A 24,449-nucleotide genomic window follows, 5' to 3' on the forward strand; every position below is an offset into this window, starting at 1 on the left:
CTGACGTTTCCGGCCTAGAGGGTCTAGGCCCGAAACGTCAGCCTTTCTGCTCCTATGATGCTGCTTGGCCTGCTGTGTTCATCCAGCCCTGCACCTTGTTGTCTCGGATTCTCCAGCATCTGCAGTTCCTACTATCTCTGATCTTGGATGGATTTTGTTTTAGCAAAACTATAAATGAGTATGACTGCGCCAGTTTTGATAGACAAATTATATTGCTCGTCTGAGGATGAACTGCTGAACAATGAACAGCGCAGAGCGGAGACCCAACTTACTGCTGACTAACTGTCCAACGCTCAGAGCTGAAGAAGAACAGGATGAAGAGGAAGAGGAAGAGGCTTGACGCACTGGGCTTTGTGCAAGAGAGGCCTGCCCATGTGCCATGTGCAGAAGGTTAGCCTGGGACACTGGCTGGCCTACCTGCGAATGCTGCTGCTGCTGTGATGGAAGCAGAACACACAAACATACACTAAAGGTTAGATTACACAGAGATCTAGGCAGGAAAAAAAGTCAATTATGTCATTTTACACAAGGTCTGCACATATAATAGAGGTCAGGTTTTCTCTTGGCTTTATAGTTAAAAGTTAGATTCATGGTGAAGATGAACAGAAATAATGCTGTGCCTATACTAAACATTAAAAGCGTAAGGTTAGTGACATTTCCACAGTTCATATTCAAAACGACATGTGAATAAGTAAGTAAAAGTTCTAGTTTGGATCAGGTTATTCTCATACATTTAAATCACCATCACTGATTCATATCCATATTGGTGAGGTAGTCTCGCTGTAAAATTCACATTGGTCAGTGCTCAAAATACTGCGAGAGGATCAGTTGCTCACTAATCTTCCGTTCACTCAGTATAGCAAGTGGATAATCTGTTAGCATCTGTAAAGGACCCACCAAAGTTGAATTGTCCCCACTTGGTCCATAAAAACACTCTGGGGTGAGGGGAGGAATTGGAAGGTTAGTGCTCCTGGTGTAGAGTCTCACTAAAATTGAAAAGCTTTGGAAGAGACAGAAGGACCACAATGCCTGATTGTTCCATCTGCAACCCACCCCACTCCTGACATCCCATCCCTATTGAGGGGAAGTCTGTTTGCCCACCCACCGAGAGAAAGTTAGTCTATCATCCCATCAAGGGAGAATCCGGCCCTCCACTGAGTGAAAGTCTGCTCTCCTGCCAAGCAGAAGTCAGCCTGCATTTCTATTGAATGGAACAGTGTTTAGAGGGCATGGAGGCACTCTGGTGTCAGTCCTGCTGCAACTCCCAACTTAATGCTGTGGTTCAAAAGTTGACACAAAGACTGGATAAAAGAGATATGGATGCTGGGTCTTGGTGTAGTACTCCACCAAGGAGAGTCTTTAGGTAGCAGGCTCAGAAAGAGTGGTCATTAGTCGGTGCAGAATAAGGTTACGTCTATTGTCTCAGTGATTGCATCTCACTCTGCCCTTACACTGAAATGAGATTCTTTATTTATTGTCTGAAGAATGCAAATGAGCCTGAGGACTATAAAAGATAAGGAATTGCTATAAGGAGATTCAAAGTTAAGCTTTTCATCTGCACTCATCAGGACTGACATGCAAGAAATTAACTTGAAAAGGGAACACCAATTTAAACAGCATGAAAAGAGTGTGCTCATTTGTGACACCATGGTTGGCATGGAGATGCAGCAGGAACTGTTAACTGTCAACTTTATTTTTCTGAAAAAAAACTCAGACCAGGCAGTGACATTGAGGGGATGAGGCCATAAAATGATTTGAAAACAAGTTTATAATTAAGGTATTGCTTAACTGAGAAGTTGTGTTGATCACTGAGCAGAGAGGTAGTGATGATAAGACTTAAATTCTGAGAAGGAGCCACTCGACCCAAAACGTTAACTCTGATTTCTCTCCACTGATGCTGCTGGACCTGCTGAGCTTTTCCAGCAACTTCCATTTTTATTTGTGTTGGGCTTAGATTTGAGTTAGGATACCAGAAACTCAGTTTTGAATGACCTTTGTGAGTCTGGAGTTAACAAAGACATTAATGTGTGTCAGCAGATGAGGAGGTGGAGGGGTAGAACTGGGTGATATTTCAGCATTGAAAATAAGTAGTCTTAGCGATGACGCCATTACTTGGTTAGAAATTCATTATGGAATCACACACATCACCAGGATTGCAAATATCTGTTTCTGTCTCAGGCAGTTGACAAGGAGAGGGGATGGAGTCAATGTTAAGGAAAAGGAGATGGCAGTAACTCTGATGTGGCTGGCTTCACTGTCCAGTTTCACCGACTTTCTCCTCTGACATATATCCCAAGTTCAAGAAAATCCACCTTTTCCTAGATTCAAGCAATTCCAGTTTAGGGACATTAAGGGGGTTATTGTGGAGTAAAGCTCACTCTAATAGGTAAGATTTTACAGCCTCAGTGGGAATGGGCTGGCAGATGCAGTGAAATTAAGTGCCATAGCGCAGGGGGTGGGGGGCACTGTTCCTTGCTGCCCACCCACCAGCAGTAAGAATCTATGTTGGGTGGCACCTGCACCTGTGCTAATTGAGCATAGGTGTTATTACCATGTGGCAAGAATACCACATTTCAGTTGTGGCTGTTTTACAGGCTGGAAAGCCTCTCCCGTTTGGTCACCCTGTGCCCAACGGAAGCTGATCCTCACATACATTTGCCACCACATGCCCTTCTGAACCCAGCACCCCCAACCTCCTCACTGATGTTTGCTAGGGCAGTCTGACCTTGGACTCTGTTCCATGGCTTCTTGGCGTTGAGGTCTACCCGAAGATCTGGTGGCCCCCAAATCAAAACTGTGCACCCTGGACAAATGGAGGTGGTGGGGCGAGGTATGGTGTAGTGAAGCTACTGCTTCTGGTTACATTTCTGGCCTACACTTCCCTAACTACAAGCCTCAGCCCAAACTTCAGAAGATTTCCTCTTGTTGCTGATGTGTTTTGTTGTCTATTTCTCATGGCTTCCCTGATTGAACTCACCAATTAGCTTGAAATTAAGAGTTTTGTGTCGCGAGTCCACAGCTATTACTATCTGAAATGTGCCTGCAACCAGCAGACAGAAAAGGATGCCATTACATTACCATTTGAAATTGAATCTAGACATATGAACTGAAGAATTTGTGTTTTGCTTATTCTGCTGTTCAGTTTGCATCATGTGGACTAAAAGTTGCTGCTAATTTCTCAACTCATTTCCACATGCACCTTAGGTAATACTCCAAAAAACAATATATTTAAATAGTTAGCTTTTTGGTTTGTCTAAACACTTATCTCCATGTCTTGGCATTGTAAGTATAAACATGGTTTAAGATCAACGAATCAAACAGGAACTGCAGCAGACAGTAGTTAATAGATACTTGTGATTAGTGGTGAGACCATGTGTTGTCAACGATAACATTTTATTTCTATTTTCTTATAGAGCTGCTGTGTCCCTGGAATAGTAGTCGAATAATTCAGTTTCTCTGCAATATGAATTACATGATAAAATCTCAGGAATCTACTGTCTGCTTAAATTGGAATTGCTATTACTGCACTGAACAGCTACCTCTTCATTTCATGAAGAAAACATTCTTTTGCTAATTAAATAAGCAACAAAACATACATGCATTTTCAGGCAGCAGTACGTTGAGTTTTGATGATTTACAGAACACTGAAAAAATAATTACAACTCTAACTGGGTAAACCAGGACAATCCAAATTACAGCCCATGGATCACAAACAACCTCAATCCTGGGCAGTCTGTCTCTCTTAAAGTGCTGGCTGCCTTAAATGACAACTGGTCTGAAAGCCCCAGTGGACTTATTTCTTATTTGCTGACTTTTAAATTTCAGCCTGTGGCATCCAAGCTTTGTACATCCAAGCATTAAGGCCATTTATAGCATTTAAGTTCATATTACTATTATTTTGCATTTATCTCAGTTTGCCATGTAAAATGCAACAATGAGGCAGCAGCAACTAAAAATAGAGTTTTCTTGGTTCTCAGTAATGTTAGATCAGTTAGGATTTGAGGTAGTTTAAGCTTGATAGTGTTATTGGTAAACTTAACACAAATTACCTTTAATTCAGCTACTTATCAAGAAATCTCACAGACAATCAAGTACTGAAACAATGAATTAAACTTTATTGCATGTAGCAATCAAAATGACACCCCTCAAGCAAGCAAGTTAAGCCTCACAACCCAAATTGGCTATTACTTGATTAGTAATGGAATCTGGCCACGATTTCACCAACAGTGTCTATCTCTGGAAGTGTCCAAGGTCCAATCCTTATGCAGTGTTGTCCTTCGAAGTTCTGCTATTGACTTTTCCTGGTGATGGAGTCTTATACAATTCTCCTTCTTTCAAGTTTGTGGTGTGACATTGTTGATGATTCAATAGATTCTTTCATCCCCAACACTGATTACATTTCTGGAGACTTCAAGTCTGTAGCTTGCCTTCTTATCAGAAGTGACTCCCTGTTCCTTGTTACATTCAGGATCAGCTGTCTGGTTAAAACACAGCTTCTCCTGCAATTAACCTCTTTACTTCAGAACATTTGTTCTGCCTGCAGAGTTAATTGCCAATTTGTCATGAGGCAGTGGATTATCAAGCAGTTGTTGCCTCCTCTCTGCTAGGAAACAGATTGTTTATGTTGCTTCTTCCCAGAGATGGTTAACTTGCATGTTGCTTTTTAACAGTTCCTCCATGCCCTTTTCATCTCGAGAAACAGTTTATTCTTGAAAGAGTTATTGCTGATTCTTTCAATTGATGAAGTTTAAAGTTGTGAAGTTTACATTGTCACAATAGGATCATGGATTTAAATTGAATAAGGGTTATTTTGACTTTGGATGATAAAGTAAAATAAGCAATACCTGATCAGCCACCTTGATCTCTCCTGACTTTTGTTAAATTGACTGGTAAATAACAGACTTGTTCACAGTATTCTGACATAAGGAGGCCACTCAGCCTATTGTCTCTGCTCTTGCTCTGCAAGGTTTTCCTGCTTTCTCCCTGTAAGTCTGCACATTGCTCCTTTTCAAATAACAGTGTAATTTCTTTCTGAATGCCTTGATAGAAACTGCCTCCATAATTCTCTAAGGCAGTGCATTCCAGAAATTTAACCACTCGCTGCACAGAAAAGCTTTCTCTCATACCACTTTTGCATTTTTTTGCTAATTGTTTTAAACCTGTGCCCTCTCATTCATGGTCCCTTACAAACAGAAACAGATTCTCCCTTTTCATCTGTCCAGTCCCCTCATAATTCTAAACAACCTTTATCAGCTTCCCTCTTGGTCTTCATTTCTCCAAGAAAAAGTTGTTCTGACTTCTCTATTATATCTTTGTAAGTGGAGTTCCTCATCCCCACAATCATCCTCATGACTTCTTGTCTGCACCCTCTCCAATGCACTCACATCCTTTCTGAAGTATGCTGCTCAGAACAAGACACAATATTCTAGCTGAGGCTGAATGGGTGTCTTATGTAAGTTCACATAACTTACTTGTTTTTGAACTCTAGGCTCTTTTTAATAAAGCCTAGCATACTGTACACTAGATTACCAACCAGCACTCTGAACCTTTCCTGCCAACTTCAGTAATTTATGCACATGTACACCCAGGTCCCTTTGCTATTACAGCCCCTTTAATTTTGTATCCTTTATTTGTCTCTGTGTTTTTCTCCTATCAAAATTAATTTCCTCATATTTTTCTGCATCTATCACATTCCACCAACTTGTCTAGGTACTTTTAAAGTTCTACACTATCCTCACAACATTGAGGTTTTGTATCATATGCATATTTTGAAACTGTGTCCTGTACACCAAGGGCTAGGTCATTAATATGAATATAGAATTAGGGGCAGTAGACCATTCAGCCGCTCAAAACTGCTTCATCAAGATAGCTAATCTAATTGCAATCTCAAATCCACATTCCTGCCTACCACTGAGAACCTTTCATCCCTAGAATCTATCCATTTATGCCTTAAAAATACTCAAAGATGCTGCTTCCAATGTCTTTCTAGGAAGACAGAGTTCCAAAGATGCATGGCCCACTTTAAGAAAATAAATGCACCCCATCTGTTTTAAATGGGTAATTTCTTATTTTTAAACAGTAACCCCTAGTCCGAGATTCTCCCATAAGAGAAAACATCCTCTTCACAGATATCCTGTCAAGACCATTCAAGATTTCTTATGTTTCAATCAAGTCACCTGTTAAACTTCTAAACTGCTGCAAATACAATCCTAACCTGTCCAATCTTTCCTCATAAAATAACCTGCCCATTCCACCTATCAATTTAGTAAACCTTCACTAAACTACTTCCAATCCATTTACACCCTTCTTTAAGTGAATACTGTACACAATACTCCAGATGTGATCTCACCAGTGCCCTATAGAACTGAAACATAACACTGCTATTTTTATGTTCAATTCCTTTGCAATGAATAAGCTTTCCTGATTGCTCGCTCTATTTACATACTAGCCTTTTGTGATTCATGCACAAGAACACACAGATTTTTCTGCATCTTGAACAAAAGCAAAAGATTGCAGATGCTGGAAAGCTGAAACGAACACAGAGAATGCTGGGGAAAATCAACAGGTCTGGCAGCATCTGTGGAGAGGGAAACAGAGTTAATGTATTGAATCTGGTATGACTCAACCCCCTTTGTGTCACACTTTGAGTATCATTCACCTCTTCACTATTCTGCACCTCTGCTCTCTCTTATTGCCTTTTAACTTTTAAAATTTACTTGCAATTGAACCCTCCCCTCCACTAATTAGTTTTAAAACCCTATCTACAACCCTAATTATTTGATTTGCCAGGTCATTCATCCCAACATTGTTCAAATTAAGCCTGGCCCGACAGAACAGCTCTCTCTTTCCCCAGTACCGGTGCCAACACCCCACAGAGTCATACAGCACAGACCAGTCCATCCATTTCTTCCACACCAATCTGTGAGCCTGCATTTCCCTTTCTAATCTTAGACACCCTAAACCAATTTGCACCTTGCTCAGGTAGTGAGAGAGATTATTATGTTTTTGGTTCTATTTTCCAATTTAGCCCTGAACTGCTCATAATCCCTCAGCAAAACCTTTTTGTGAGTTCTAACTATGTTGTTGGCACCTAAGTTGACCATGACAATCAGATCCTTCCTCTCCTGCTCTAAGCTCCTTTCCAGCCAAAAAGAGATGTCCTGAACCTTGGCACCAGGTAGGCAACACAGCTTTTGGGATTCTCCGCCTTTGCTTAAACGAATAGCATCTATTTCCCAAACTGTGCTATTTTCTATTGCTACTTTATTTCTCTTTTCTTCCCCCAACTGAATAGTACTCTGGACCATTTTGCTGTGGTCAGTTCCCTCATTCTCCCTGTAGTCTGTTCCCTTGTCCACACCAGGACCAAGTATCACATACCTGGTGAACGAGAGCACGAGCTTGGGTTTCTCCAAAGCTGAATTCTGTATCCTATAATTGCTTCACTCAGTCACACCCTCCTGTACAGATCATGGACCAAATTTGATGCAAATAATTTATGGGGTGCAATTGTTTCCGGAAATAGAACATGCATGTACCTTTCCCTCTCCTTGATATGTCATCAAATATAAGCATTTTTTTTTGAGTTGCACAACATTTCTTGCAGAAGTGATCAGTGTGGATTGGATTGGTGTACACAGCTCCCACATACTACAGCTGCATCACATGGCATGCCTAGCCATTTCTATGCTACTTAATAAATTAATTTAGATGTTAAATATTTTAAAAGTGAATTTCTTAACTGTACTTTTCAGGTGTACTAACATCTGATTTAAAACCACTTGACCAATAAAATGAGACAGGGAAGAAAGACCCAACAATCACCTACATGTTTTCCTATGATATTAAACTTTGGCTCTCTGATAGGTACAAACAGGTGAAGCAGGCTCTCTGTTGCCAGTTTTTAAATCAGCTGCCTTTGCCCTTCTAATTCAGGTCTATCCTTCTCTTTATGAAGCTGCTCTACCCCACGTTCTCTCGCATTGTTTGAGAAACTACTGACCCTATGGCTCTCTTCCACTCTTTATGAAGCTGCTATGCCTGCTCTCTCTTGCATAGTTTCAGAAGCACAGGGTCCTTCTCTCTCTTGTGCTTTGCTCAGGAACCTCTGGATTTGTTTGACCTACGTTACCATTGGAATACAACTGTGCCTAAACTATCTCCCTCCCATTGTTCAGCTACCATTTCTCCTGCAAACATTTGACTTCAATTTATATGGACCCAACCCACTCTTACTCCATGGAAGTTGACTTTTGCCAAATTCATTACTTTTTATCGAGATTGTTCCTTATCCTTTTCATATCAACCTAAACCTTATGGTATAATGACCACTGTCCCCTAAATGTTCACCCACTGAAACTTGATCCACGTGGGCTACTTAATTCCCAGGAACCAGGTCTTTCTCGTTCAGTGACAAACACTGCTGTAGAAAAACAATCCTAAACAAACTCTAGGAGCTTTTGCCCCTCTTTCTGCCCTTTACACTACTACTATCCCACTCTATATTCAAATATTTGAAGCCTGTCATTATAACTATTGCAAATTTATGTAATGTTCTTGCAAATTTGTTCCTCCACACCCTGGTTGACAGCCTATTGATTATGTCGAACAAGGTAATTAGCCTTTTCTATTCCCTAACTATAACCAAATAGATTTTTTCCCTGACCCCTTTGGGACATTCTCTTTCTCTAGCAAACAACATTCTTCTAATTAATATCACCAATTTTCCTTCTTCCCTTCCTTTCTTATCTCTCCTGAACACCTTGTTTCCAGGAATGTATAGCTCCCACTTCTGTTCTTTCATGGGCCATGTCTCTGTTATAGACCCATTATTATATTTCCAAATGGCAATCTGCAGCTATAACTCAACCATCTTATTTACCACACTTTTTTGCAATCACATCCATGCACAATAATCCTGATTTAGACTTTATTACTTTTTCCCTTATGCTAATTTATCCTACTAACTCACTTTTCTCTATTCTACTGCTCTCCATTTCTCCCAACATTTTGTACATCTTGGTATTCCTTGCTGATTTTATCTTCTGATTCCCACACTGCTATCAACTTGGGTCAAACCCTTCCCAATAGCACTCATGAAATTCTAATCACAACAGATAGCTATCGGGTGGCCACTTTGATATTGCCTGTTTTTCAGCATTGTCTAAAGTCAACATTATCCCCCATGTAACTATTGGATATTCCTGGTAGGCACCCTATGTGGTCTAGTTCACATTACTGGCTTAGTAAAGATTTAACATGCAAGTCATCATACATACCATAAATCAGGGTTCCTGAATTGCTCATCATTCTAGGCAATTCCTTTAATAATGAATGGTGAGACAATTGTGAAGTAAATGTATTTTGTAGGAAATACACTAACTTACATTTCATGAGTGTGTTTAATATTTGTGCTGCATGTGGAAAGAACAGTGTTGTCAGAGTTACAACTCTAACTAGTCAACAATTTACTTTGGACAACAGCGCTTTAAGGAACCAGCAATTGCAGGAAATTTCACAACCTGGTAATGCAAAGTCTTACATCTGTGGCTGTGAAGGAACCTGATTAGACATCAGCATAACCTGTTGATCATTACAGATATTAAAACACCCAAACATTTCATATTTATTTTTAATTTTATCGAAACATAGGCCTTTATTTTTCTTCAACAACAAAAACAGAAGATGCTGGAAAAGCTCAGCAGGTCTGGCAGCATCTGTGAAGAAAAAAATCAGAGTTAACGTTCGGGTCCATTGCTGCCAGACTTGCTGAGCTTTTCCAGCAACTTCTGCTTTTGTTCCTGATTTACAGCATCCACAGTTCTTTCGGTTTTTATTCTTTATTTCCCTTTATCGTTCTTCAACTAACTACTACATTTAAATTCACAGTACCAACATCACCAGGCTCTGTGACAATATTACAATACAACAAATTGGACTCTGAGGACATTAAAATATGTGCAAACCACAGAGAATCACTAACAAACACTTGATAAAAGGTTGCCACTGTCAAAAGAGTAAGTGTGAAGTTGCCTTTTGTAAAAAAAAACTCTGTGGATACTTCAATTCCATTTATCAGGATGCATCTCATTTGCTGCTTGTTCCATCACAACAAGGTCTATTGCATTGTGATGCCTTACTTCAATCCAAGATTGTACTATTCTTACTTTCATCATGTGTCTTTATTATTCCTTCAGAGCTCAGTTTATTAACAGTCCAGTCTTGCTGGCTGATCATACATTATTCTGAGGAAATCTGCGACATTTCATGAGCATTAGAATGACTATTTACACATTGAACAGTCTCTTAATCCTGTTTAATTAAATAAATTCATGCAACAGATTATTTTACAGTAGAAAGATTTGTACATTGACCTGATTAATTATTTTGCCTTTTTTATACAACTGGTTTGACATGGGTCATGGCAGGTGAGTAAATTGTAATAAGGAAGGAAATTATTTACCTGCTGGCCCGGTTTTATGGGTGACAGTGTTATTCCCTGTGTATTGATCACTGGTAAAATCTGATTTCCAATCACTGTGGCAATGATCTGACCTTGCGCATTAGTCAGAAGCTGAGGGGTGATTGGTTGTACTTGGATGCCTGGAGCTCCCCCCGTAGTTTGATTGGATGACACTGCTGGATTTGACATCAGTGGGATTGTTCCAATTATCTGTAATAAGTAAAAGGAGAAATAAGAAAAAGCAAAAACAAGAAATTCAATCTCAGTTTCTCTTCAAATTTCACTGTCAAAATAAATAACTGGATCACCAGAACTGGACATTATAAGTAGCTGTTTATTTCAGGACAAAACATTCTTGATTTCCTTCCTGTTGGCCGAAATATTGACTTTTTATCACAGGGCTATACATTAAACGTTTCCAAAAATGACAAAGAATCTTGGTTACGACAGAAGTATTGGCTCTTATATTTACATGCAAGTGAATGGGGGGAATCTAAAGGTCAATCAAACAGGTCAAAGTTTATGATTTCCATTCAATTGCACCAACTAATTTTGACTTCCACGTTTTGCACCTCTAGTCAATGTAATTGGCACGATGCACATCCATATGATATCTTTTCAGCTATATTTAAAGTGACAGTCCACACATGGGTAGTGAAGTTGTTCAAGAAGGATGGGGATGTAGATCATGGCCCCCACACCAAAATATTGATCCTTCTCTTGGATTGTTGCTCTGTGTAGTCAGAGAATAAGGAATGTACATTTCTCCAGCTTTAAAAGAAATCTGTGGTTATCACCAAAAAGGAATGTAAGCAGTTATGGAGGTGAGTAACAGGAGTGTTGTCCCCAGGTCTTGAAAGCAACCCAAGAAACAGTTAAATGACCCTAACAGAGTCAGGAAAAACAAGCACAATTGCTACCCATCTACGTGTTATTGAAATTTATAAAATCATGAAGGGTATGGATAGGGTGAATAGCTAAGGTCTTATTCCTGTGATGGGGAATCCAAAACTAGAGGGCATAGATTTAAGCTGAGAGGGGGAAAGATTTAAAACAACCTAAGGAACAGCGTTTTCATGCAGAGGGTGTATACATACGGAACGAGCTGCCAACGGAGATGGGTACAACTAGAACATTTAAAAGACATCTGGGTGGATATATGAATAGGAAAGAATATGGGCCAAATGCTGGCAAATGGGACAAGGTCAGATTGGGATGTCTGGTCGGCGTGGACGAGTTGGACCAAAGGGTCCGTAACCGTGCTCTATGACTCTATCTCTTCGAGACCTGCATGTCCTCATATACCAGTTGCTGAAAGTAAACATGCAAATGCAGCAGGTGGTTAAGATTGATTGATTGATTAATTTATTGTCATGTGTACCAAAGTACAGTGAAAAGCTTTGTTTATCAGCAGTGCAGGCAGATCATAATAAGAGGGATGTACAGATCAAAAAGACTTAGATAGAGGCATACAAGTTACATTGCACAGGGCATGCGCTCGGTGAGATCAACGTTAGCGACATCATCATTATTTGAGGCGAGCGAGTCCATTCATCAGTTTGATAATGGCCGGGAAGAAGCTGTCCCTGAACCTGCTGCTGCATGTCTTCAGGCTTCTGTATCTTCTGCCTGATGGAAGAGGTTGTAGGAGATCATTACCAGGGTGCGATGGGTCTTTGATGATGTTGGCCGCCTTTCCGCGGCAGTGAGCCGTGTAAATGGTGCCCATGGATGGAAGGTTGGCTTCTGGGATGGTTTAGGCTGTGCACACCACCTTCTGAAGTTTCTCACGGTCCTGGGCACAGCAGTTGCAATACCAGGCCGTTATGCACCAGGACAGTATGCATTCTATGGTGCATCTGTAGAAGTTGGTGAGGGTCCTTATGGACATGCCAAATTTCCTGAGCTGCCTGAGGAAGAAGAGGTGTTGTTGTACCTTCTTGACCATCACATCAATGTGGGAAGTCTAGGACAGGTTGTCAGTTATCGTCACTCTGAGGAACTTGATGCTCTCCACCCTCTCATCCTCAGCTCCATTAATGTAGATGGGGGCGTGTTCTTCTCCTTTCTTTCTGAAGCCAATGATCAATTGGTATGCTGGCCTTCATGGTAAGAGGATTTAAGTGCAGGAGCAGGTAATTGTAAGGGCCTTGCTGAGACCACACCTAGACTATGGTGTGCAGATTTAGTCTCCTTATCTGAGCAAGGTGTTCTGGCTATGCATGAAGGGCAATGAAGGTTTACCAGATTGATTACTGGGATGGCAGGACTGACATATGAACAGACTGGATTGGTTGGACTCTGGAGTTTAGCAGAATGAGGGGGTATCCCATTGAAACCGACAAACCTCTAATAGGACCAGACAGAGTAAATGCAGGAAAAAGGTTCCAATAATTGGGGAGTTCAGAATCAGGGGTCAAGATCTAAGGATTCAGGGTTGACCATTTAGGACTGAGATGATGAGAAATTTCTTCAGCCCGTAGAAATCAGTTCTGATTTCCTCAGTTCTGAGGAAGGATCACCGGACCCAAAACGTTAACTCTGTTTTTTCCTTCACAGATGCTGTCAGACCTGCTGAGCTTTTCCAGCAACTTTGTTTTTGTTCCTGATTTACAGCATCCGCAGTTCTTTCGGTTTTCACAGAGTTTATTGGTCAGCCATAATTATGTTGAATGGTGGAGCAGGCCCGAAAGGCAAAATGGCCTACTCTTGCTCCTATTGTCTATGTTTCCGACTTAAGTAGTGTAAACCTCAACCTTTCACTCTCACAAGGTGTTGGTTATCATATCTCACCTCACAACTGTTCAGCTTTCAGCTGCACCCAGTCTTCACTTGTTATAAATGTAATCACTTCACCATTTTTCCATTCAACATTGACACTTATATCATTTTGTACGCATGTGTCTCAGTCAACTCATCGAATGCATCAGGTGAATACCTCACCATCACTCACAGGTCTGATTTTCACTTTTTGTGGGAGAAAATGGTTCAAAATGCAAGGTAGAGGCAGGCTGACTGCAACAAATAGACAAACACAGATACAAAGGAGGATGTTGTGGAGTTAGGTAGTATACCTGAATCCCTCTGAAGCGGAAATGGGGAGACAGAGAGCTTGCAGATACTTATTGATAGAATTACAGAGATCTTCTGTACACATATGCAGACTTCATTTGCTAAATAACAGAGAATCGCAGAATCCCTACAGTGTGGAAACAGGCCATTCAGCCCAACAAGTCCACACCGACCCTCAGAGCATCCCACCCAGACCCATCCCCCTATAACCCCACTAATCTACACATCCCTGAACACGACAGGCAATTTAGCATAGCCAATCCACCTAGCCTGCACATCTTTGGACTGTGGGAGGAAACCGGAGCACCCGGAGGAAACCCATGCAGACACAGGGAGAATATGCAAACTCCACACAGACAGTCGCCTGAGAGTGGAATCGCACTCAGGTCCCTGGTGCTGTGAGGCAGCAGTGCTAACCACTGTGCCACTGTGCTCTGAAAAGACTAAGAATGACTCTAGAACTGTTACTTCCCAATAACCAGAGCATATCCCCTCTCTTCCACAGCCTTCACGTGTACAGCAAAGATTTTTAAGAATTCATTTAAGGAATCTGGCTAATTATTCATGCTGACTAGGCCAGCATTTAATTCCCATCCTTAACTGTCCTGTAAAGGCTGGTTGTGAGTTGCCTTCTTGAACTGCTGCAGTCCTTGGGGTGGTACACCCACAGTGCTGTTAGGACAAGACTTCGATACAGCAACAGTGAAGGAAGAGTGACACAGTTCCAAAGCAGGATGGTGTGTGGCTTGGAGGGGACCTTGAAGGTTCCCATGTATGTGTTGCCCTGGTCCTTCTATGGGTTAGAGGATGCAGGTTTGGGAGGAGTTGCAAAGGAGCCTTGGTGAATTGCTGCAGAGTAGGATGATTCCTCAGAAAACCTCATTCCTCCTGAGTTTGCACTGTCATAGGAAAGATGTTTTTAAACTTGAAAGGGTGCAGAAAAGATTTACAAGGATGTTGTTGGGTTTGAGCTGTAGGGAGAGGCTGAATAGGCTGGGGCTATTTTCCTTGGAAAGCTGGAGGCTGAGGGGTGAACTTTATAGAAGTTTATAAAATCATGAGGGGCATGGGTAGGGTGAATAGCTAAAGGCTTTTTCCTAGGGTAGGGGAGTCGAAAACTGGAGGGCATATGTTTAAGGTGAGTGGGGAAGGATGTCAAAAGAACCCAAGAGGAAACTTCTTCTTGCAGCGCGGCGCGGTGCATGTATGGAATGAGCTGCCGGAGGAAGTAGTGGAGTTGGGTACAATTACAAGATTTAAAAGGCATCTGGATGGGTATACAAGTAGGAAAGGGTTCAGAGGGATATGGGCCAAATGCTGGTAGACGGGACTAGATTAATTTAGGATATCTGGTTGGCATGGACGAGTTGGACTGAAGGCTCTGTTCCTGTGATGCTGCACAACTCTATAATTCTATGACTACCACCAATTTTGGTGTCATCCACAAACTTACTAACTATGCCTCCTAAATTCTCATCCAAATCGTTTAGATAAATGACAAATAAAAGTGGACACAGCACTGACCCTTGCAGAACACTGCTGGTCACAGTCCAAAAAACAACCCTCCACCACCACAGATAACAAGGTGTAGAGCTGGATGAACACAGCAGACCAAGCATCATCAGAGGAGCAGGAAGGCTGACGTTTCGGGCCTAGACCCCTCCACCACCACTGTCTGTCACCTACCGTAAGCTAATTTTATATCCAATTGGCAGCTTGCCCTGAATTCTAAGTAATCTAACTTTACTAACTAGTCTACAATGTGGAACCTTGTCAAAGGCTTTACTAAAGGCCATGTAGAAAACATCTATAGCTCCACCTTCATCCAACTCCTCGATCATATCCGCAAAAAACTCAATCAAATTTGTAAGACATGATTTCCCACGCACAAAGCCATGCTGACTATCCCTAAAACAGTCCTTGCCTCTCCAAATACATGTAAATCCTATCTCTCAGGATCTCCTGCAACAACTTCCTCACCACTGATGTTAGACTCACAGGTCTATAGATCCCAAGCTTCTCCTTACAGCCTTTCTAAAATAAAGGCACAACATTAGCCAGCCTCCAGCATCTCACCCATGGCTGTAGATGATACAAATATCCCTGCAAGGGGTCCCGCAATTTCTTCCCTAGCCTCCCACAATGTCCTGGCATATATTTGATCAGGTTCCAGAGATTTATCCACTTTAATGTTTTTTAAGACCTCCAGCACTTCCTCTTCTGTCATGTGTACTGTTTTCAAGACATCAATATTTATTTCCCCCGAGTTGCCTGGTCTCCATTTCTTTCTCCAAGGTAAAAATGGATGTGAAATAATCCTACGGTTCCACACATAGACCACCTTGTTGATCTTTAAGGGGCCCTATTCTGTCCCTAGTTGCTCTTTTGCTCTTAATGTACTTGTAGAATCTCTTTAGATTTACCTTGACCTTATCTAGCAAGCGTCTCTCATGTCCCCTATTTTCTCTCCTGATTTTCCTCTTAAGAATGTCCCTACACCCCTGATACTCTTCAAGAGATTTAATTTATTCCAATAGTCTATACCTATTATATGACTCCTTCTCATTCTTGACCTGAGCCTCAATATCTTTAGTCATCCATTGTTTCCTACTCTTACCAGCCTTACCCTTCACTCTAACAGGAACATAATGCCTCTGAATTCTCGTATCTCACCTTTGAAAGTCTACTCCAACCAAATCTTGAAAAGTCCTGTCTTATACCATCAAAATTTGCCTCACTCCAATTAAGAACTTTAACTTTCATACAAAGCCTATCCTTTATCACAACTATTTAAAAAATAATAGAATTATGATCATTGGTCACAAAATGCTCCCCCACCGGTACTTCAGTCACTTGCCATGCCTTATTTCACAAGAGATGGGCAAATTTTGCTCTTTCCCTAGTAGGTACATCTGCATACTGATAAAAAAATCTTCTTGAACACATTTAACAAATTCCTCACCGTCTAAGCTTTTAATGCTATGGCAGTCCCAGGCTATGTTTGGAAAGTTAAAATCCCCTACAATTAAAACTCTATTATTCTTACAAAATCTGAGATCTCTCTACATATTTGTTTCCCAATTTCCCTCTGACTATTGGGATGCCTGTAGTATAATCCGATCAGTGTGATCAGCCCCTTCTTATTTCTGGGGTCAACTCATATAGCTTTGCTGGACAATCCCTCAAAAATATCCTCTCTAAGTACAGTAATAATATTTTCCTAGATCAGAAATGCCACAACCCCTCCTCTCTTGCCTCCCTTTCTGTAGAATCTGTACCCCAGAACATTGAGTTGCTAACCCTGTCCCTGCCTCAGCCATGTTTCTGTAATAGCTATGATGTCCCAGTCCCATGTTCCCTTACCTGCCTTGAATTCATCAGCCTTACCTGTAAGACCCCTTGCATTGAAATAAATGCAGTTTAATTCTTCAGAGTTACCTCATTCTCTGACTTGCTACGCCTGCCTTTTCTAACTTTAAAATTCAGAACTTTCCTCATCCATCTTTCTATTCACCACTACTTACGATCCCCTGCCCCACTCCACTTCCTAATTAATTTAGAGGGCCCTGAAAAGCAAATCTCCCTACCAGCTATAATCCCCCTCCAGCTCAGGTAAACCTGTCCCTTTTGAACAGGTCTTTTCTGGCCAGAAGAGATCCCAATGATCCAAAATTCTGAATCCTTAGCCATTGCACCATGTCTTCAGCCTTGATTTATCTGCCCTATCTTCGTATTCCTGCTCTCACGAGCATGTGGCACCGGGAATAATCCAGAAATTACTGCCTTTGAGGTTCTTCTTTTTAACCTCCTACCTAACTTCCTACATTCTCTCTGCAAAGCCTCAACCCTTTCCTGAACTATGTCGTTCTTAACAATATGTACAACAACTTCCAGCTTCTCAATCTCCCCTTTGACAATATCCTGCAACCGTTTTGAGATATCCCTGACCCTGGCACTAGGGTGGCAACAAACCATCCTGAATTTTTGCTCGCGGCTGCAGAATCTTCTGTCTGTGCCCCTGACAGAAGAGTCCCTTATTACAATTACTCTTTAGAATCTTGACAAATCTCACTTAACCTAAGATTCATTCTTGGTGCCTAAAATCTGGCTGTCATTTCTATTTTCCACTGACAGACTGTCCCCTTCAATACTACCTAAATGATATAGCTGTTTGTGACAGGAGTAGCCATAGAAGACTCCTGAAGTATCTTTCTACCTACCCTTATTTTGAGTACTGGCCTCAATCAAAGGCATCCACAGCTTGATAGGGGATACGGACGTAAGGTGCATTGCCACAAGGCTGAAAGCAATCCCCTGCCCTTGCTTCTGATCTCCCTCCTCAGAAATTCACTGCCTCCACCACCCTCTCCAAAAGAAAAATCACTTACTTTGCACCTAGCATTTGGGACTTCAGGGTTGTTCTCCAGGTAACAGCCACATCCTTCAATGTGGCAATGCCAGTACCGGATTCGCCAGTAGCTCCTTTTGGGAGAACCTCTACCATTAAGGACGAAACTCCAGATGAAGACTGGTAATGGTCTTGAAGCTGCTCAATTAGAGGAAGTTCCAATGGACCTTCCTCAGAAGATGCAGGATGCATCTCCACCAGCTTTGCAGCTGATAGGACAGACCACATTGACAACAGAAGATTGCACCCCATGATTTTGTTGTATAAGTTTCTTCCTATCTGTTGTTGGAATGAGAATTTATTGTTTAATTTTAAGTAGCTTTCAGTTTGATTACATGAGTTATTAATGGGTGTCTTTCCAAAGGAGAACTTGTGGGGCTGACAACATGTCTGGTGGCATTGGGCAACTCATCACAACAGCTGTTTCAAGTTAGTGCCCACTTATGGGGTGCATCCTGCCACCATTGGTTTTAAACCAACAATGGTTAAGGGGTTGCAATGCAGGGAACATAACAAGCAAAGGTATATGGGTTGATTGCAGATTCCCAGGGAAACTCCCCCAAACAAAAACAATCAGTTTCTGATTGAGGGACATGGGATCAGAAAGTGGGGTTCTAAGAGATACTCCCTCACCTGTGATCTCACCCCTAAACACTCCACTCTAAACTTGGCCTGGAATCCAATGATGATACTTGGTCTCAGTGTTTTATTAATTCACCCATAGGATGTGGGCTTTGTTTGCTGGGCCAGCATTTATTGCCATTCCTTCTTGCCTTGGAGAAGATGGTTGTGAGCTGCCTTCTTGAACCACTGCAGTCCATTTAATGTAGACAAATGTCATTGGGGAGGGAGTTCCAGGATTTTGACCCAGTGACACCGAAGGAATGGCAAGATATTTCCAAGCCAGATGGTGAGTGGCTTGGAGGGGAACTTGCAGGTAGTGGTGTTCCCAAGTACCTGCTGCCCTTACACTCCTAGATGATAGCAGCTGTGGGTTTGGAAGTTGATGTCGAAGAAGCATTGGCAGTGCATCTTAGAGATGGTATACATTGCTGATATTGAGAGTTGATGGTGGAGGGAGTGGATGTTTGTGGATGTGATGCTAATCAAGTGGGCTGCTTTATCCTCAATGGGAGAATATTCCACACTCCTGAAGTGTGACTTATAGATGGTTGACAGACTTTGAGGAGTCATAAGCTGACTTATTTTTTTGCAGAATTCCTAGCTTCTGACTTTCTCTTGTAGCCATCATATATATAAAACACTTGGCCAGTTCAGTTTCTGATCAATATTAACCTGCAGGATGTTGATAGTGGGGATTTAGTAATGGTTATGCCATTTAATGTCAAGGAACAATTGTTACATTCTCTTTTGTAGGAGATGGTCAGTGCATGGCATGCATATTATTTGTCACCTGTCAGCCCAAACCTGAATACAGTCCAGGTCTTTCTGTATTTGGAAATGGACTCTTTCTGTGCATGAAGAGTAACGAATGGTACTGAACATTATGCAAGCAAGTGAGTGTAGTACCAGCAGTAGCCACCTCTCCCTACTTGTATTACTGCTATCAGTCGCTAATCATAGGCTACCAGCTCTTGGTGGTAGAACGTCTGCCCTTGGGGTCCTTGATCCTGAGAAGAGGCCTGCTACTGGGCCATCAAATGGTACAAAATTTGGCGGGCCTTCTCAAAAAGAGGTGGCATAGAGCTCCCATAGGCTAGTCACCAATTTAGACCCAGTCACCTCCTCAAGATTTTGCCCACATTTAAACTGCTTTTTCTCCTGGCTGAGCAGGAGCCTACTCTGTCAATTAAGCAATCTTAGTCTTGCTGATTCAAAACATAATTGAAAGGTATGAACTCAGATCTAACACCATCAGCAGGGCCAGTTGACAACATAAGAATGTGTAGGAAGTCCTCTCAGATGATAAGTAGAAAGAGACATCATGCCATTCGACTTTAATAGATCATAGCTTTTATGATGTAAAATGTTGCTTGGATAACAGCTTAATGGTTACTCACTGATGACTGAAATAGACAAAGTTGTTGGAAAAGCTCAGCAGGTCTGGCAGCATCCGTGAAGGAAAAACCAGAGTTAACGTTTTGACCCTTCCTCAGGTCACTGGACCCGAAACGTTAACTCTGTTTTTCCCTTCACAGATGCTGCCAGACCTGCTGAGCTTTACCAGCAACTTTGTTTTTGTTCCTGATTTACAGCATCTGCAGTTCTTTTGGTTTTTATTAGGTAATAATCTTACTTCCTTTTCACTCAAAAATGAGCATAATGTTGCATCCGAGACAACAAGGTGCAGGGCTGGATGAACACAGCAGGCCAAGCAGCATCATAGGAGCAGAGAGGCTGACATTTCGGGCCTAAACCCTTCATCAGAAAAAGGAGAAACATTCCCAATCACATAAAAACCATTGGTTTCTGGGCCATTGCCTGAATCTTTTCTCAGCTGAGTCTAACACCTTTGTTCTGATGACACATCAAACTACCTGCTTGATTACCCAGTTCTCCCAGTCACGTCCTCCATTTTTTTAATGACCAGAGGACTAGGATGCAGAGGCTGAAGACTCCAAGTCACTTCCCTGACAAGCTGTCTGTCAATGCACAACAAGGTATACAAGCTCAGTGGCCTCATTTAAATGAGGCCTGAGTTTGAATTTTGGGTTCCTATTGCATCTACTTTTTACAGGCCACGTACATGCCAGCCAGATATTTAGGTAATTCTTTCAGGCAGGCAAATTTTGTTTTATTCATTCATACAATGAGGACATCGCTAGCTAGGAAGCATTTATTGTCCATCTCTAACTGCCCAGAGAGTGTTAAGAGTCAACCAAATTGCTGTGAGTCTAGAGTCACTTGTTGGCCAGACTATATAAGAATGGCAGTTTCCTTCCCTAAAGAACCTTAGTAAACCAGATGGCTTTTTCTGACAATCGCTAATGGATTCATGGTCACCATTTAGACTCTTAATTCCAGATTTTTACTGAATGCAGACTCCATCATCTGCCATGGCAAGATTCAAACCCGGGTCACCAAAATATAATCTGGGCCTTTGCTTTAACAGTCCAGTCATTACACCAATAGGCTATTGCCTCCCCTCATTAACTACTTCTGAGCTCTCCTCTATGGCCCAGCACCCTTTTCCTGTCAACGTCTATCTATGAGGCATTTTTATTTTAACATTAAAGACACTATATCAGTACAAATTCCACAGGCTTCCACAGACTATTCACATGAAGGGACCTTGTTACTGGGTCAAAATCCCTTGCTTGAAGGCACAAGAAAACAAAACAAAAGATAGATCTAGTAGGAACTGCCGATGCTGGAGAATAAGATAACGAGGTGTAGAGCTGCATGAACACAGCAGGTCAAGCAGAAAGGTCTCGACCAGAAACGTCAGCTTTCCTGCTCCTCTGATGCTGCTTGGCCTGCTGTGTTCATCCAGCTCTACACCCTGTTATCTTAAAAGATAGATCTCCTTCCCTCCCACATGAAGTGTATATTTGTGATTCCTTATCCATCAGTTTTCAGACCTCCAAAGACCTTTAAATGCATTTCTTTTATAGTTACTATGCATCCCAGAACTTTATGGAACATATCAACAACATTATAAGGACAAGCGTGAAGTAATTATTATCCAAGCAAATTAGGCCATAGCATTGCTGAAAGTGAATTTACTTAATCAGTCATGCCAATCCCTTGCTACACCCACTGAGTGCCCTTTTTAGCTAATTAATACATCTCCATCGCAACTCATCTGTGAAATTCCAGAAAACATGAGATTCCTGTTCATGTACACCCAAGTTTTATGTGCAGCTAGACATGAGATCACATTATCTGGTATTTTATGTGAAATTAAAACATTTCCCTGAGATTTATACTGTATCTACTATATCTTTGATATTATTATTTCTATTTATTTTTTCACGGGCATCTCACATGGCTAATTTCAGATGGCAGCAATTATCTTCCCAGGCAGCCTGTCTGGTCACTTAACTTAAGTCACATTGTTTCTTAGAAATTAGATTTTGAATTCACTATTAAATTTGACTTTCTGATTTCTTTTTAAAGTCACCTTCACAGAACTAAAACCAAAAACTCATTTACCTTGCCTTCAGAATCTAAATTCACAAATAATAATACGATATTATAAGCCTCCATCAAACAGTTATTTTTTTTTCCCTGAATACAGAACCATGAAACAGGGTTCAGAATTGGCAAATGCAAGAACATCAGTCACGAAAGTTTCCAGCCCCTGCCACACCACGTCTGCACACTGCTCACTGTCAGGAGATTGTGATATATTTTAGGTCAAAACTATACGGTATTTATAAAAAATATCTTAATATGCATATTAAATCAATTTGGTTTTGTACAGTAGCATATGGAGAAACAAACAATTACCAGATTTTGACTCTATCCAACAAACAAACCACAGGCATTTCTTACTTCTACAAGACCATATTTACATATGGTTGAGACACCGGAGGGTCTGATATCTGAACAGACCCCCATTTAACTTTGGCAGAAAGACCTTAGATGTTGGTCTTTCCCCAGTGCACTTTGGCTGCCCCAAGCTGCAGTGCATCCCTCAGCATGTAGTCCTGGACCTTGGAATGTGCCAGTCTGCAACACTCGGTCGAGGTCAGCTCCTTGCTCTGGAAGACCAACATATTTTAGGCAGACCAAAGAGCACATTTAATTGAGTTGATGGTCCTCCAGGTGCAGTCAGTGGTGTACGTCCCGGGGAACAGCCCAAACAGCACAAAGTCCCATGTCACAGAGCTGCTCGAACCTCGACTAAGACCACTGTATCTCTCTCCAGACCTCCTTTACAAAGGCACATTCCAGCAGGAGGTGTGTGACAGTCTCTACCCCACTGCAGCCGCTTCCAGGGCAGCGTGCAGAGAGCCTGGACCTACATGAAGGATCTCGCAGGTAGTGCCCTTCTCACCACCAGCCAAGTGATGTCTTGGTGCTTGTTGGAAAGTTCTGGTGATGAGACATTCTGCCAAATGACTGTGACAGTCTGCTCAGGGAATACCCCGACAGGATCCTCTCCTTTTCCTGCAGAGTCTCGAAGATGTTATGTGCTGACAACTTTCTGATGGACTTGTGTTTTTCTTTGCCAATCTCTTTGTGGAGGACAGGTGATATGGAATGCCCCAACTACTTGTGTTCCGTAGCAACGTGGCCAATCCCACCTTTCACAACAATGAGAACAGTTACAACCTCAGTACGGAGTTACACTTGGTGTTTATGTAGTGTGGGTCTATGTGCAGCCACACACAAAGGTGGCCATCAGGATAAGGGCGATTTTGGGCACGTTCTTCTCCCTCTCATCCAGAACTTTGTACATGGTGTCCCTGTAGACACAGGCTATTTTAGATCTCCAGATGAAGTGGAAGATGGCTCAGGTGACTGCTATGGTACAGGTTCTAGGAATGGGCTAGACCTTCGCCCGTACGACAGAGAGAGTGCCGCACAACTGAAGACCAGGTTTTCACCCACATTGGAGAGAGAGTGGTGCTCCTAAAGCCCAGTTTCTGCCTCACTTTGGCCATGTGCTCTTCCCAAGTTTTTGCGCACCTCCCAATTCCTCCGAACCACATTTCCAGCACCCTCAGGTAATCTATCCTGATGGTGAAGGAGTAAAGGATTGGTTTGCTTAGTTCCCAAAGAACATGGCCTCGCTTTTCCCTCAATTTTCCTTGGCTCCAGAGGCCAGTTCAAACTGGTCACAGAGATAGAAGGAACTGCAGATGCTGGAGAATCTGAGATAACAAGGTGTAGAGCTGGATGAACACAGCAGGCCAAGCAGCATCAGAGGAGCAGGAAAGCTGACGTTTTGGGCCTAGACCCTTCTTCAGAAATGGGAGATGGGAAGGGGGTTCTGAAATAAATAGGGAGAGAGAGGGAGGCGGATAGAAGATGAATAGAGCAGAAGATAAGTGGAGAGGAGACAGACAGGTCAAAGAGGCGGGGATGGAGCCAGTAAAGGTGAGTGTAGGTGGGGAGTTAGGGAGGAGATAGGTCAGTCCAGGGAGGACGGACAGGTCAAGGGGGCGGGATGAGGTTAGTAGATAGGAGATGGAGGTGGGGCTTGAGGTGGGTGGAGGGGATAGGTGGGAGGAAGGACAGGTTAGGGAGGCGGGGACGAGCTGGGCTGGTTTTGGGATGCAGTAGGGGGAGGGGAGATTTTGAAGCTTGTGAAGTCCACATTGATACCATTGGGCTGCAGGGTTCCCAAGCGGAATATGAGTTGCTGTTCCTGCAACCTTCGAGTGGCATCGTTGTGGCACTGCAGGAGGCCCAGGATGGATTTAGTGCGAACCGAGCATAGGTGTTCTGCAAAGCGGTCCCCAAGTGGAGGCTTGGGGACCGATTTGCAGAACACCTACGCTCGGTTCGCAATAAACAACTGCATCTCCCAGTCGTGAACCATTTCAACTCCCCCTCCCATTCATCAGATGACATGTCCATCCTGGGCCTCCTGCA

The 24,449-nt window shown here is 42.2% G+C and overlaps 1 protein-coding gene across 1 annotated transcript in view; it reads right to left on the reverse strand.

Annotated features, from left to right (window-relative positions):
• The window catches only part of pou6f2 (POU class 6 homeobox 2), a 500,431-nt gene that overhangs the window by 50,866 nt on the left and 425,116 nt on the right, over positions 1-24,449 (reverse strand). Inside the window, exons 9-11 of the mRNA XM_048595820.1 lie at positions 10,463-10,672; positions 3,562-3,570; positions 273-435 (exon numbers count right to left, since the gene is read on the reverse strand). Coding sequence (XP_048451777.1) covers positions 273-435; positions 3,562-3,570; positions 10,463-10,672 — 382 coding nt within the window. The remainder of the gene's footprint in view (positions 1-272; positions 436-3,561; positions 3,571-10,462; positions 10,673-24,449) is intronic.

Source organism: Rhincodon typus, chromosome 4 (genome assembly GCF_021869965.1).
Source record: "Rhincodon typus isolate 14 chromosome 4, sRhiTyp1.1, whole genome shotgun sequence".
In the NCBI taxonomy this organism is placed as follows: Eukaryota; Metazoa; Chordata; class Chondrichthyes; order Orectolobiformes; family Rhincodontidae; genus Rhincodon; species Rhincodon typus.